The sequence below is a fragment of the Monodelphis domestica genome, chromosome 3 (genome assembly GCF_027887165.1).
Source record: "Monodelphis domestica isolate mMonDom1 chromosome 3, mMonDom1.pri, whole genome shotgun sequence".
Taxonomy (NCBI): domain Eukaryota; kingdom Metazoa; phylum Chordata; class Mammalia; order Didelphimorphia; family Didelphidae; genus Monodelphis; species Monodelphis domestica.
The window spans coordinates 422,361,118-422,374,766 of NC_077229.1; the positions used below are offsets into that span (position 1 = coordinate 422,361,118).

The following is a 13,649-nucleotide window of genomic DNA, read 5'->3' on the forward strand; positions in this document are numbered from 1 at the left end:
ATGCTCCAAATAACTATAAGTTAAAAGAAGGTAAATACAATATTATTGGGCAAACAAAAAAAAGTTTCAATTCAATACTTTCTTCTCAGCCCCACTCCCCAATTTTCACCAGGAGTCGGAGGGTTGCAGAATGGAGTAATGAATCTGTCTTCTAATCAACTCAACGCAGGTACAGAATGAACTGAGAGATCACATTTGTCTGAAAGAATGGCTTAGAAGATGTGACGCAATTGCTGAATTCCTACAGAAAACCTCAAAAAACGTTTCCATGATTCATAGGAGAAAGGAGACACATTGGAACCATAAACAAAACATCTCAATGGAACGACACACTATTATCAAAATAAAAATTAAAAAAAAAAAGGGCAAATTGGATCTAGTCAGGTCATAGATGCACATAGCAAACTTTGTTTATCAACAGCTGGTATCCGGATTGTGTTGTTCCCACAGTCTCATATCAATACCGCCACAAGACTCAGAACTACAATATAAACCACAGGAAATGGGCAAAATAACCTTCACATGGACTAGTATGCATGAGAATTTTCAATTAAGGCATGACATCTTTTTTTTTTTTATCAAGTTACTGAAGAGCAGTCAGTTTTGAGTTATCTTTTTAGAATTCTCTTTTAGAATTTTCAGAATTCTCAGATCACTAGTTCCTAACAGAACACAAAAAGACTTTATCTTTAGGGCATCCCTGGGTACTTGATTTTTAAAATCTTCCCTCATTAGGGCGAGAACCAGGGGCAAAAGAATCTTTCCCCATTTTCTGGGGGGAATCTTTCACAAGTCCAGGCAAAACATAACATCACTCATCTGAAACAAGGCCCTGTGGAGACAACTAAGTCGTGAGGACAGGACTTCAACTTTTGATCTCAGAATCTCTAAACTCAAGGCTTACTTGATATTATGACTTAATTCTTCTTTATCCGCAATAATTAGTTTTGTTTTAAACTCCTTTAATAAAACAATCCGTGTTCTTCCCAACTAATAAGCTGTTTTTCAGTTGTTTCAGTCATATCTGACTCTTCCTGATCCCATTTCGGGTTTTCTCAGAAAAGATACTAGAGTGATTTGTCATTTACTTCTCTAACCAATAAGAACCTTTGACTATTGTATAGTTCCTATCTTTCTTATCATTAAGTGAGTCTCTGCAATACTAGGTTGTCTTGCCTTCATCTATTCTTGTAATCCACCATCCTTTGGGCATACAAATCTCTCTTTCTTTTCACCATAGGTTTCTGCCATGCCAACTTTTGGTCAACAAAAATGGTTAGAATGTCTTTGCTTTGACATTTATGAAAACCAATAAAAAGAGTGTTCACACATGTAGTTTGCTTAAGAGATTATATTTTCCATTACTGACTAAAGATAAACTCTCTTAAATGGAAATAGGCACTTTCTCTTATAAAATAGTCATATTTTGGAGTTTCATGTAAGTTTTCAAATAGTTTCATGTCAGTCACTGATATAGCTGACCTGCTTGTGTTCTTTATGCTCTTGGTACTTCATAGAGATCCCTATGTCAGTCCTGGATCCAAGCATCAGGCCTCTGGTCTTAGCCTTTTTTCAAAGTTTTCCCAAGAGTATGTTTCTGGACCAGATCCACCTTCAAATTGCCTTCTACTGTCTCTAATATGGACCTTCTTCCCAAAGTGTTCTTTAATCTATCTTTCCTCTGTCTTTCCAGACTTCTTACATATTACCCCCAACTCCAACATATGTGCCCTTAAATGAATGTTCTCCCTCCTTATCTTCATTCCCTTCCCCCATTTCCTCCAAGCCTCAAAATCCCATCTTTTCCAGGAAGCCTTTTTCTAACCTCCTTAATTCTACTGTTTCCCCTCTGAAGATTATCTCCAACTATTTCCATATACATTTTGTTTGTAGTTGTTTACATGTCTCCTCTTCCTCCTCTTCCTCTTCCTCCTCCTCCTCCTCCTCCTCTTCCTCTTCCTCTTCTTCTTCTTCTTCCTTTACCTTCTTAGAATTGGTTCTAAGTATTGGTATGAGATAGGCAATTAGGGTTTAGTGACTTGCCCAGAGGCCCACATCTAGGAAGTGTCTGAGGTCACATTTGAATCCACTGAGCCACCTAGGTGCTCCTTATATGTTATCTTCTCCATTAGACTGTGCGCTCCTTTAGAACATGGACTATTTCTTGCCTTTCTTTGTAGCCCCCAGCACTTAGCACAGAGTCTGGCAAAGGGAAGGCATTTAATATTTACTGACTGACTATACTCACAACTGGGCCCTCACTACTCTTCTCTACTCTTCCTTAATTGATTCATGATCTCACTACAGCACCTTTTCCAAATGTTTGCATTCCTCCTCAAAACTCCCCTATTTCCCATTACTATGTTTCCTTAGTCAAGAATTTGCCTCATATTTCACTGAAAAAAAAATTGAAGTAATTTGTTGACAGCTCTCTTTTTTCCCCCTCTTCCTCACAGATGGGGTCATTATCTTTGTCAAGCCAAGCTCCTCTATGTATACATATGATTGCATTCCACCTGTGACTGTATACTACATACTATTTTCTCTCTTTTCACTATCTTCTAGATTTACTAAAGTTTGGTTTCTGATCCTATCATTCAACTGGAATTGCTCTCTCCAAGGTTATAATGATTTAATAATTGCTTAATAATAATAAATGCTTAATGATGGTCTTTTCTCAATTCTCAAACCAGCTATCTTTGACACTACCAACCATCTTTTCTTGGATAATCTTTCTTCTACAGATTTCTGTGACACTGTCTCTCTTCCCACCTGTGTGATTTCTCCTTCTGGGTATCCTTTGCTGGACCTTTATCCAGGTAACATTTATTAACTTGGATATCCCTAAGTATCTCTCCTGGGTCCTCTTTTCTTCTCCTCTAATGTATCACTTGGTCAACTCTCATGGATTTAATTATGATCTCTATTCAGATCATTCTCAGACAAACTTATCTAACCCTAATGCCTCTTCTGACCTCAAACTTAACATTTCCAACTGACACTGGATGTCTCATAGGTATCTTAAACTCAGCATACAGAGGACAGAACTCCATATATGTCTTCCCAAACTGTCCCTAACTAAAATTCTCTATTACTGTCAAGAGCAATAACATCTCAGGCACTCTGGTTTTGAATCTAGGTATCATCTTTAACCCCCCACTCGTACTTTCCACACATATACAAATTAATGCCCCCAATCCTGGCTTTCCTACTTTTTAAAATATCTTTTATATATGTTTTTTTCTTTTCTTGACGCAAAAAACATGTACCATGGACATGTACCATGACAACATGTACATGAAAAAACATGTACCTTCACCTCATACCTGTTCTAGACTATTTACTGCATTAGTCTCCTAGTTAAGTCTCTCTGACTCAAGTCTCTCTCCACTTAAATACATTTTCCAGTCAGTTGTCAAAGTAATATTCCTAAAATCCAAGTCCTACCACATCCACCACTCTCAGCCAACTCAAAGGGCCCCTGATTACTTCTAGGATCAATACAAAATCCTTGGTTTGGCTTTCAAAACCCTTCACAACCTTCCCCTTTCTGCTCTTCTCAGCCTTTTCACACTTTACTCCTCTCTGCATATTCCACAGTACAGGAACACTGGCCTTCCTGTTGTCTCTTGCTGAGGACACTCTGACTCCTGACTCTGTCTTGTTGCTAGCTGTCCCCTATCCTTAGAAGGCTCTCTCTCCATCTTCCAGTGTCTGGCCAATCCCATCTTGTGTACAGGAAATTTCCTGCTCCCTTCCTGTCCCTCTTATATGTACACAGCACAGCAACCTGAGATCAGAAGCAGTATTATTTGCCTTTCTCTGTATCCTGGGTGCTTAGCACAGTGCCTAGTGGGCACTTAGAAGTGTTTGCTAATTGACTGTTCCACCAAGCCCAAAACACTTTATATACATCTATTTATCTAGATCTATATATGAGGAGCATTTCAAACTTGCAAATGAATGTATGTTTCACAGGCCAAAAGGAAATAGGCCAGGCCTAAAAATAAGTAAGACTATCAGATAAGTAGTAGTTATAATAAGATATGAAAATATGATCAACTCAATCTAGGGGTTTCAAAACATTTTTTGTGCCAAAGATCCCTCTGGCAGGCTGGGGAAACCTATGAATCAGAATAGTGTTTTCAAGTATGTTAAATGAAATACACAGCATTATCATGGAAATCAGTTATATTGAAATACAGTAGCATGCATGTTTTTTAAAAGCCTTATCTTCTGTCTTAGAATCAATACTGAGTATCAGTTCCAAGGCAAAGGAGTGGTAAATACTAGGCAAGGGGGTTAAGTGACTTGCCTAGGGCCACACAGTTAGGAAGTGTCTGAGGTGAGATTTGAACTCAGAACTGTTTCCAGGCCTGGTTCCCTAACCATTAAGCCACCTAGCTGCACCGAAATACAGTTTAAAAAATACACATTTCTTAAAATTCATGGGCCCCAGATTAAGAATCTTTGACTTAGGTGATCAGATATATAGTACATCTGTGGAAGGATGATCATGTCTCCTACTTTGCCCACTTCTTACTTCATAGCTTATCATCACCTTCATTAATGAGCAAGATCAGGAAAAAAAAAGCAATGACTAAAATTCATCCATTTCAGATGTTGATTTCATGTCCAGAACCTCTAACATGACACAAACTACACAGTACTGCTCTGAGAGGGTTCTGCCCAGAGGCGTTCAAAGTAGCTCTAAGAGCTGTTTAATTTCTTTCTTTCTAAAAATGGGGAAAATAAAATGTTAGTGATCTTCTCTTATAAGAGAGAAATAGCTTCTCAAAAGCTAAGGGTCATGTTCCCTTTTTTTTTTTAAGCATTCAGAAGAGTGTTCATATAATGTAGTAGAGGGGAAAAAAGAGAGAACTATACCATTGAAAGCAGGAAAGAAAATCCTTCCATTCTCAAAGTAATGTTTCTGCCTTGTGATTAATGCTTTCTACTGATCTACATAATTTTTTTGAGATGATGCCATATGTACTGGTTTTCAAATTCATAATGCTAAATGGCTTAACTTTTTAGTTTAAGTTGAAAACTATTAACATATTAAATATTAAAGTCCTACAATAACCCAACCAATAAGTATATATTATATGTTACATACTACTAGTAACATACCTAGGTCTCAATACTCTGTGAAAAGATTGGACATTTTCCAAGCCCATAATCCTTTGAATCCTATGAATATCATGCATTTTTCTAACAATGTCATTTGAAAACTATGAACTTACTGAATAAAGCCCAAGAAGATTCCTGATATAAAGTGTTGTTAGTTAAGGGTTGTTGGGTGGTGTTGGGGTTTCCCCTCCCCCCATTTGTATTTCACTTTTTTCTCCTTCAAATTCAGAGATGATATCATTTCTTATAAGTTCCTTTATTTGGCTATTGGTGTTTGTTGGTTCATCGTAATTTCAAACATTTTTTAAAGGAAAGCAGATGCCATTTGGTAGTTTGATGTTTAAATGAAAATACTTTAACACAGTAAGGTAAATACTTACATAATCTGGCAGAGGAACATCATCAGAACTGAGGGAACCTCTTAAAGACTGTGTGGCTTGTTCTAGAACTTTGTTGTGCTTTTTAGATAGCAAAGAAAACAAACTGAAAAAAGAAAAAGAAAAAAGATTACATATAGAAAATCAAAGTTTAAATTATCAGATTTCTAGATAAATTATTATTATTTCTTTATACAATAATATTTTTAAATATATGTGTGTATTTTTCAGGTTTCTGTTAGCTGCATATTAATGCTTTCTATGTAATTAGTAACTAGACATATGTTAGAATTATAAGTACACAATGATAATGGGGAAAAAGTTTTAGCAGGTTGCAAATTCTGTTGCACATTTGAGAAAATAAAATACTTCATTAGCAGAGGCTTATTAGGTTATTGTATTTTTTTGTTTCAAAAACTACCTACTTAAAATATGCATTGAAACGCTATAATGACATTTTACTAGTTACACTATTTTAGTGAATTAATACATTTGACTTAAAGAAGATGGCAGTGCAATAGTCAAAATAACCCAGATTCCATATGATTATTTTTCTATTAAATGGGTAGGGACTACCCTGAATTTGGACAGGTGTAGGTATACACACCTACAGAATCTTTTAAAAATAAGTTTAAAATATCCAATAAATGAGTTTTAAAAATCCAATAAATAACTCTCTCCTTTTAGGTTAAGCATTTTCCCCCCTACAATTTAAAAAATGCATTACTACTTAACATCTTCCTTTAAAATGCTACAAGGGTTTCATTTTAAATGTGAATTTGGTATAAACTCTCAGCTAATTGGAGTAATTAAATGGGGCAGCATTGGCTACGAATGATCCTTTTTGGGCCTGCTATCATCCTTTATATGTGATATCATGCTAGATGCTAAATCAATAAAAGCAAAACAGACATAGTGCTTTAGAACCTGATAACTTAAAAATCAATAAGTCTAAGCCAGTGATATTAAAGTCATATAGTAATAATACATATAAAAACATATTGGCTACCAATTATATATCCAGCAATCCTGAGGCACCAAGAACAAATATAAAGCATGTTTTCTGCCCACAAAGAACTTATAATTAGTCAAATAAACAGAAACAACACACATGAAATACTTTTTTTGGGGGAAAAGTGCAAAATGGAAGAGGATAGATGATAAAAGCAATAGAATTCAGGTTCACAAAATCTTAGATCTTGACCTAGAATTGGCCTTAAAGGTCATCTAGTATATTGGGGTCAGATTCAAATAAAAAGGATCCAAAGGAGGGCACATATTCACTTAGAAAACTATAAATTAGCAACTGCTTATGCTGTATTGTATTTTTTTTTATTTTGTTAAACATTTCCCAATCACATTTTAATCTGGTTGGGAAGCACTCAAAGTTTGACACTTTTGATCTAGTTTTACCTTCTCATTTTACAAATCAGAAAACTGAGGCCCAGGAAAGTATACTGATTTGTCCATGGCCACTAGTAAATGGCAGAGAAATGATTAAAAAAAAAACCTAAGTCCTCTGATTCTATGTCCTGTACTTTTTTTTTTTTACTATGGTAGAGTTAAATGTGGGTTGGAATAGGCAGGGAAAGTTTTATGAAGTTTAGACGTTAGCTGTATCTTGAAGAAGATGAAGCTAGGTTGTGTCATTGTGCACAAAGTGCTGGATGTGTTATCAGAGAGGTTCAAATTTGACCTCAGAAACTTATTTGCTGTTCCACCTGGGCAAGTCCCTGGGTCAGCCTTAGTTTTCCCATACCAAAAAGAACAAATAATAGCACTGACCTCCCATGGTGGTTGTGAAGAGAAGGTAGGACAATGTATTTAAAGCACTTTGAAAATCTTTTTGAAAAAAAAAAAAGTGCTAGATAAATGCTTTGTTGTTCAGGTGTTGTTTTTTTGCCCTGGGCAAAGATACTGGAGTGGTTTGCCACTTTCTTCTTCAGTTCATTTTAGAGATGAGGAAACAGAAGCAAGCAGAGTTAAGTAATTTGCCTAAGGTCATACAGCTAGTAAATATCTAAGGTTGGATTTGAACTCAGGTCTTCCAGACTCCAGGTCTAATGCTCTATTCGCCAACTCAACTAGCTGTCCCAGAGATAAATACTATTTATTGTTATTTAGAAGGATTTAGATAAGTAGGCCAAGAAGGATATTATAATCTCAGATAGCAGCATGGAAACAAGTGAAGCATATGCATGCTCATTTGGAACTATGCCCAAAAGGCTTCAAAACTGTGCACAACCTTTGTTCATGAATTCCAAACAGATTGGTTTGTTTTTTTTTTAAGGGAAAATGACCCATCTGTATGTACAAAAATGATTATAGCGGCATTTTTTTTTTTGTAGCATAGATTAGATATTGAGAGGATGTCTATCAAATGGGGAATAGCTGAACAAGTTGTAGTATTTGATGGTATTGCTATACTATTATGCTATAAGAAATGATGACATCAAAACAATTTGGTACTGGCTAAGAGACAGAAAGGAGGATCAGTGGAATAAACTTGGTGTAAATGACCTCAGCAAGACAGTCTATGACAAACCCAAAGACCCCAGCTTTTGGGACAAAAATCCACTATTTGATAAAAACTGCTTGGAAAACTGGAAGACAGTGTGGGAGAGATTAGGTTTGGATCAACATCTCACACCCTACACCAAGATAAACTCAGAATGGGTGAATGACCTGAACATAAAGAAGGAAACTATAAGTAAATTAGGTGAACACAGAATAGTATACATGTCAGACCTTTGGGAAGGGAAATATTTTAAAACCAAGCAAGACATAGAAAGAGTCACAAAATGTAAAATAAATAATTTTGACTACATCAAATTAAAAAGTTTCTGTATAAACAAGACCAATGTAACTAAAATTAGGAGGGAGGCAACAAATTGGGAAACAATCTTCATAACAAAAACCTTTGACAGGTCTAATTACTCAAATTTGATAAAGAGCTAAACCAATTGTACAAAAAATCAAGCCATTCTCCAATTGATAAATGGGCAAGGGACATGAACAGGCAATTCTCAGCCAAAGAAATCAAAACTATTAATAAGCACATGAAAAAGTGCTCTACATCTCTTATAATCAGAGAGATGCAAATCAAAACAACTCTGAGGTATCACCTCACAACTAGCAGATTGGCTAACATGACAGGAAAGGAAAGTAATGAATGCTGGAGGGGATGTGGCAAAGTAGGAATACTAATTCACTGTTGGTGGACTTGTGAATTGATCCAACCATTCTGGAGGGCAATTTGGAACTATGCCCAAAGGGCGATAAAAGACTGTCTGCCTTTTGATCCAGCCATAGCACTGCTGGGTTGGTACCCTAAAGAGATAATAAGGAAAAAGACTTGTACAAGAATATTCATAGCTGCGCTCTTTGTGGTGGCCAAAAATTGGAAAATGAGGGGATGCCTCTCAATTGGGGAAAGGATGAACAAATTGTGGTATCTGTTGGTGATGGAATACTATTGTGCTAAAAGGAATAATAAAGTGGAGGAATTCCATGGGAACTGGAACAACCTCCAGGAAGTGATGCAAAGTGAAAGGAGCAGAACCAGGAGAACATTGTACAGAGAGACTGATACAGTGAGGTTCAATTGAACGTAATGGACTTCTCCATTAATGGCTTTACAATGTCCCTGAACAATCTGCAGGGATCTATGAGAAAAAAAAAAACTATCCTCAAGCAGAGGACAAACCGTGGGAGTAAAAACAGAGGAAAAGCAACTGTCTGATTACAGGGGTTGAGGGGATGTGAATGAGGAGAGATGCTAAATAAGCACCCTAATGCAAATACCAACAACAAGGAAATGGGTTTGGAGCAAGGTCATATGTGATACCCAGTGGAATTGCAGGTTGGCTAGAGGAGGGGTGGCAGGAGGAGGTGGGGGAGGAAAAGAAAATGATCTGTTTCCAATGAATAATGTATGAAAATGACCAAATAAAATGTTTGAAAAAAAAGAAGAAAAAAAAAGTTTCAGAATAAAAACATTACCATGTATTCCCCCCCCCCCCAAAAAAGAAATGATGACAGTGAATTCAGAAAACCTGGAAAGACCTACATGAACTGACACAAAATGAACTGAGCAGAAGCAAGAGAATACTGTACACAATAACAGTAATACTGTATGATGAATATTTGTGAATGACTTATTCTTAGCATTATAGTGACCCAAGACAATACCCAGGGGCTCATGATGAAAAGTGCCATCTGCCTCCAAAGAAAGATCTGAATACAGAATCAAACATATTTTATTTCATTTTCTCCATTTTTTTGTTCCAAGTTTTTTTCTTCACAAAATATCTAATATGGAAAAATGTTTTACACTATTAAATACATGAAATCCATGTCAAATTGTTTGTTGACTCAAAGAGAAAGGAGTGAAGGAATCAAAATTTTTAAAACTCCATAAATTTTTTTTACATGAATTGAGGAAAAATAAAATGTTATTAAAAAAGAATAGGCATGTTTTGTGCAAAAAATGGTGAGCAGATTGAAAAGGATATCACAGGTTAGGTGGCAAGGGGGAGAAATGGATAGATATGGAATTTATACATTTTATGTACAGAAATATAGTCAAAATCTTTTATTTAAATGAAATAAAAGCAAATGGGTGAATATGGTTAATGTGTTGAATGAAGAAAAGCAATGAGAACTATGCAACAAAGGAAATGACTATCACATCTTCTATTGATCAGTGTAATATAACGCAACAAATATCTGAACTTGCTATGGAACTGCATTGTGCTAACTGTGGGATGTATCCAAGAATGGATGGAATTTCAGGAATATCTTGACTGACATGTTTTTGAGGGCTTCACAAGCATGAAGCAGCTTGGGAGAAAGTTCAGAATAAGTAGAAGAATACAGAGACAAAAGGAGAGCTGAATAAATTAGTTTGAGGGAAATAGAGGTGGCTGATGGGATATTTTACTGAAATAATAGAAAACAAGATTATAGGATTTGTTTGTTTAAATTTACCTTTTGCTGTTACTGGACTGATAAATCAAGTCAACAAGTTATCTATTAATCACCTACTGTCTGCAAGGCACTGTGCTAAGTACCAGGGAAGCAAAGAAAGAAAATGCAAACTATGTGCCAACTATCTTGCTAATTAGAAATGGCCTAGCATAAGTAGATGAATTATTGTTCCTATAGAATTATGCGCAGTTTTTCTGGTAAGTTATTCTTGGTTGTAAGCCTATATATTTTGTCTTCTGGCATATCTAATTCATATTCTAAGATCTCTACTCCTTTGAGGAGATAGTTACTAGATTATGTGTGATCCTGGCTGTGGCTCCTCATTACTTGAATGTTTTCTTTCAGGCTGTCTGCATTATTTTCTCTTTCATCTGGAAGTCCTGATTTTGGTCATAATGTTCTTGAGAGTTTTCATTTGGAGGCTTCTTTTTCTCTGGAGGTGATAAGTAGTAGTGGTAGTCTCTCGGTATCCGAGAATGACAATTGTCTTTGTGCAGTTTCATCTACTGTACCCTCATGTGGCTTTGGAGTCCAAAGGCTGAGGCGCAGAGTTTGTGGCACATGGGGCCTGGGACGCCAGTTGTTACGGGAGATGCGGTTGTGGCCTGGTGTCGGCATTCAGGTGCAGCGGCAAGACATCGATGTCGTTCATCTTCAAAGGTGGTGGCGGCATGGTGAATGTGGGCTCGCCAGCTGCTTCTGTCAGAGGCAGCGAGTTCTAGTTGCTTTGGTGTAATGCCAGCCCACTTCAAGTTGGACTTTAGCTCATCCTTGAATCTTTTCTTTGGTAGGCCTTGTTTCCTGAGTCCAGCTGACAGTTCACCATAGAATACCTGTCTTGGTATTCGCTGTGGGTCCAGCGGATGACGTGTCCAGACCATCGTAGCTGGGTCTTGAGGACCAGGACTTCGATGCTGGTGGAGTTGGCTCTGTCGAGGACTTCCTGATTGGTGATTCGGTCCTGCCATCGGATCCTCATGATTGACCAGAGGGAGCATTGGTGGAATTGCTCCAGCTGTTTCATGTGCTTCCGGTACAGTGTCCATGTCTCACAACCGTACAGGAGCGAGCTGAGGACCACTGCGTTGTACAATGTGAGCTTCGTCGCAGTGCTTACACCTCTGTGTTGGAGGACTTTGGAGCGCAGCCGCCCGAGTGCCTGGCTGGCCTTTTGGATCTTGGCATTAATCTCATGGTCTAGGGACCCGTCGTTGGCGATGGTGCTGCCCAGGTACTTGAAAGTGTTGATGTTAGAAAGCTGCGTGCCGTCGATTGTAATGCACGGCTGGTTCGTTGGCCTCCCTGGTGCAGGTTGGAAGAGCACCTCTGTTTTGCTGAGGCTGATAGTCAGGCCAAACGGTTTTGTTGCAGTGGAGAACCTGTCCACAATGGTTTGAAGATGATTTTCTTAGTGGGCCATGAGAGCACAGTCATCTGCAAAGAGAGCTTCCAGGATGAGTCTCTCTGTTGTCTTTGTTTTTGCGGTCAGGCGGCGAAGGTCGAATAGTGAGCCATCCAGTCGGTATTTGATGTAGACGCCCAGGTCTAGATCCATCACAGCATGTCGTAATACTTGGGTGAAGTATAGGTTGAATAGTTCCAGAGCGAGGACACAGCCTTGTTTCATGCCATTGGAGATGTTGAAGCGATCGGAAGTCTCTCCACCAGATAGGACTTCCCCTGTCATGTTGACATGAAAGAGCTGGATCAGTTTGATGACTTTTGCTGGGCAACCAAGCTTGCTAAGGATCACCCACAATGCTTCCCTGTTCACTGTGTCGAACGCCTTTGTCAAGTTTATGAAGACAATGTAGAAACTCAGGTTCTGCTCAAGGCATTTTTCCTGCATTTGCCTCACCGTGAAGACCATGTCGATGGTGCTGCAATCTGGTCGGAAGCCACATTGTGATTCAGGCAGGTTCTGCTCTGAAACAGATGACAGGAATCTGTTGAGTATAACACGGGCGAGGATCTTTCTGGCAGTGGAGAGTAGTGAGATGCCTCTGTAATTGTCACAGGCTGCTCGTGAGCCTTTGTTCTTGTATAGGGCTATGATGGAGGCATCTCTGAGTTCTGGGGGCATGTCTTCCTCTTCCCATATGCTGGTCAGCCCTATGTGGAATGCCTGGAGCGCCTTTCCATTTAAGGCCATGTACACCTCGGTTGGGATCCCGTCTTTTCCGGGTGCCTTGCCTGCACTCATTTGTTTAATGGCTTTTTGGACTTCCTCTATTGAAGGAGGGACGTCCAAGTTGTTCAATGGTGCGGTTTTGGGGGATCTGGTCAAGGGCGCTTTGGTTGACTGAAGGTCGGTTGAGAAGCTGACTGAAGTGTTCTTTCCACCTGTTGCTGATGCCTTTTTTATCTTTTATGAGAGTGTCACCGTCAGGAGTGGTGGTGGGTTTTAATGGCCCATAGACAGTCTTGAGGGCACTGAAAAATTGTAGTTTTTCCTATCAGCAAAGTGCTGGATTTCTTCTGCCTTTTCCCCCCACCATTGGTGATAAGTACATTCCTTCTATTTCCACTTGGTCCTCTAATTCAAAAAGACCAGGGCAGTTTTCTTTAAAGATTTCTTGAAATATGATGTCCAAGATATTTTCTGTTTGAAGTTTTCAGGTAGTCTAATACTTAATTTTTTTTCTCATTAATTTCTTTGCTTTTGTTATGAGATAAATTACATTTTTAAAAATCTTTTTGACTTTTTTTTTTTAAGGCTCTCACTGTCTCATGGAATCCTTGGTTTCTATTTGGTTCATTTTAATTTTCAAGAGGTTTTTTGCTAGGGCAAATTTTTGCACATCTTATGCCAAATCAATAATTCCCTTTCCAATTACAAACTTTTATTTCTTATCCATTTTCCTCCTCAAACACTCACAATTCATTTATCAAAACATTAAATTATAAAAAAAACTTTTTTTGTTTATTCTCTTTCAGGAATTCTAGTTGAACTTGTGTTGAAACTGTGTTTTATTTTAAGGATTTGTTTGTAGATGTTTTAGAATCAATCTCTTCTTTTAGATTTCTGTCTTGAATGTCACTCAAGTGACCACCAAATCTCTTTATGGTGGTTATAGAGCTGGTAAGATGGTAAATTTTGCAAGACTTTTTTCACTAAACCACAGCTGACATTTGACATTGTAGGTGAAT

At 37.8% G+C, this 13,649-nt stretch overlaps 1 protein-coding gene across 14 annotated transcripts in view; it reads right to left on the reverse strand.

Moving 5' to 3' along the window:
• DYM (dymeclin) overlaps positions 1-13,649 on the reverse strand; it is a 617,255-nt gene that overhangs the window by 177,605 nt on the left and 426,001 nt on the right. For 13 of the 14 annotated variants that reach the window (XM_003340591.3, XM_056824411.1, XM_056824408.1 and 10 more), the window contains one exon: positions 5,514-5,616. In XM_003340591.3, coding sequence (XP_003340639.1) covers positions 5,514-5,616 — 103 coding nt within the window. Of the gene's footprint in view, positions 1-5,509; positions 5,617-13,649 lie in introns of those variants that run through there. The other variant, XR_008917836.1, reaches the window with a different exon arrangement.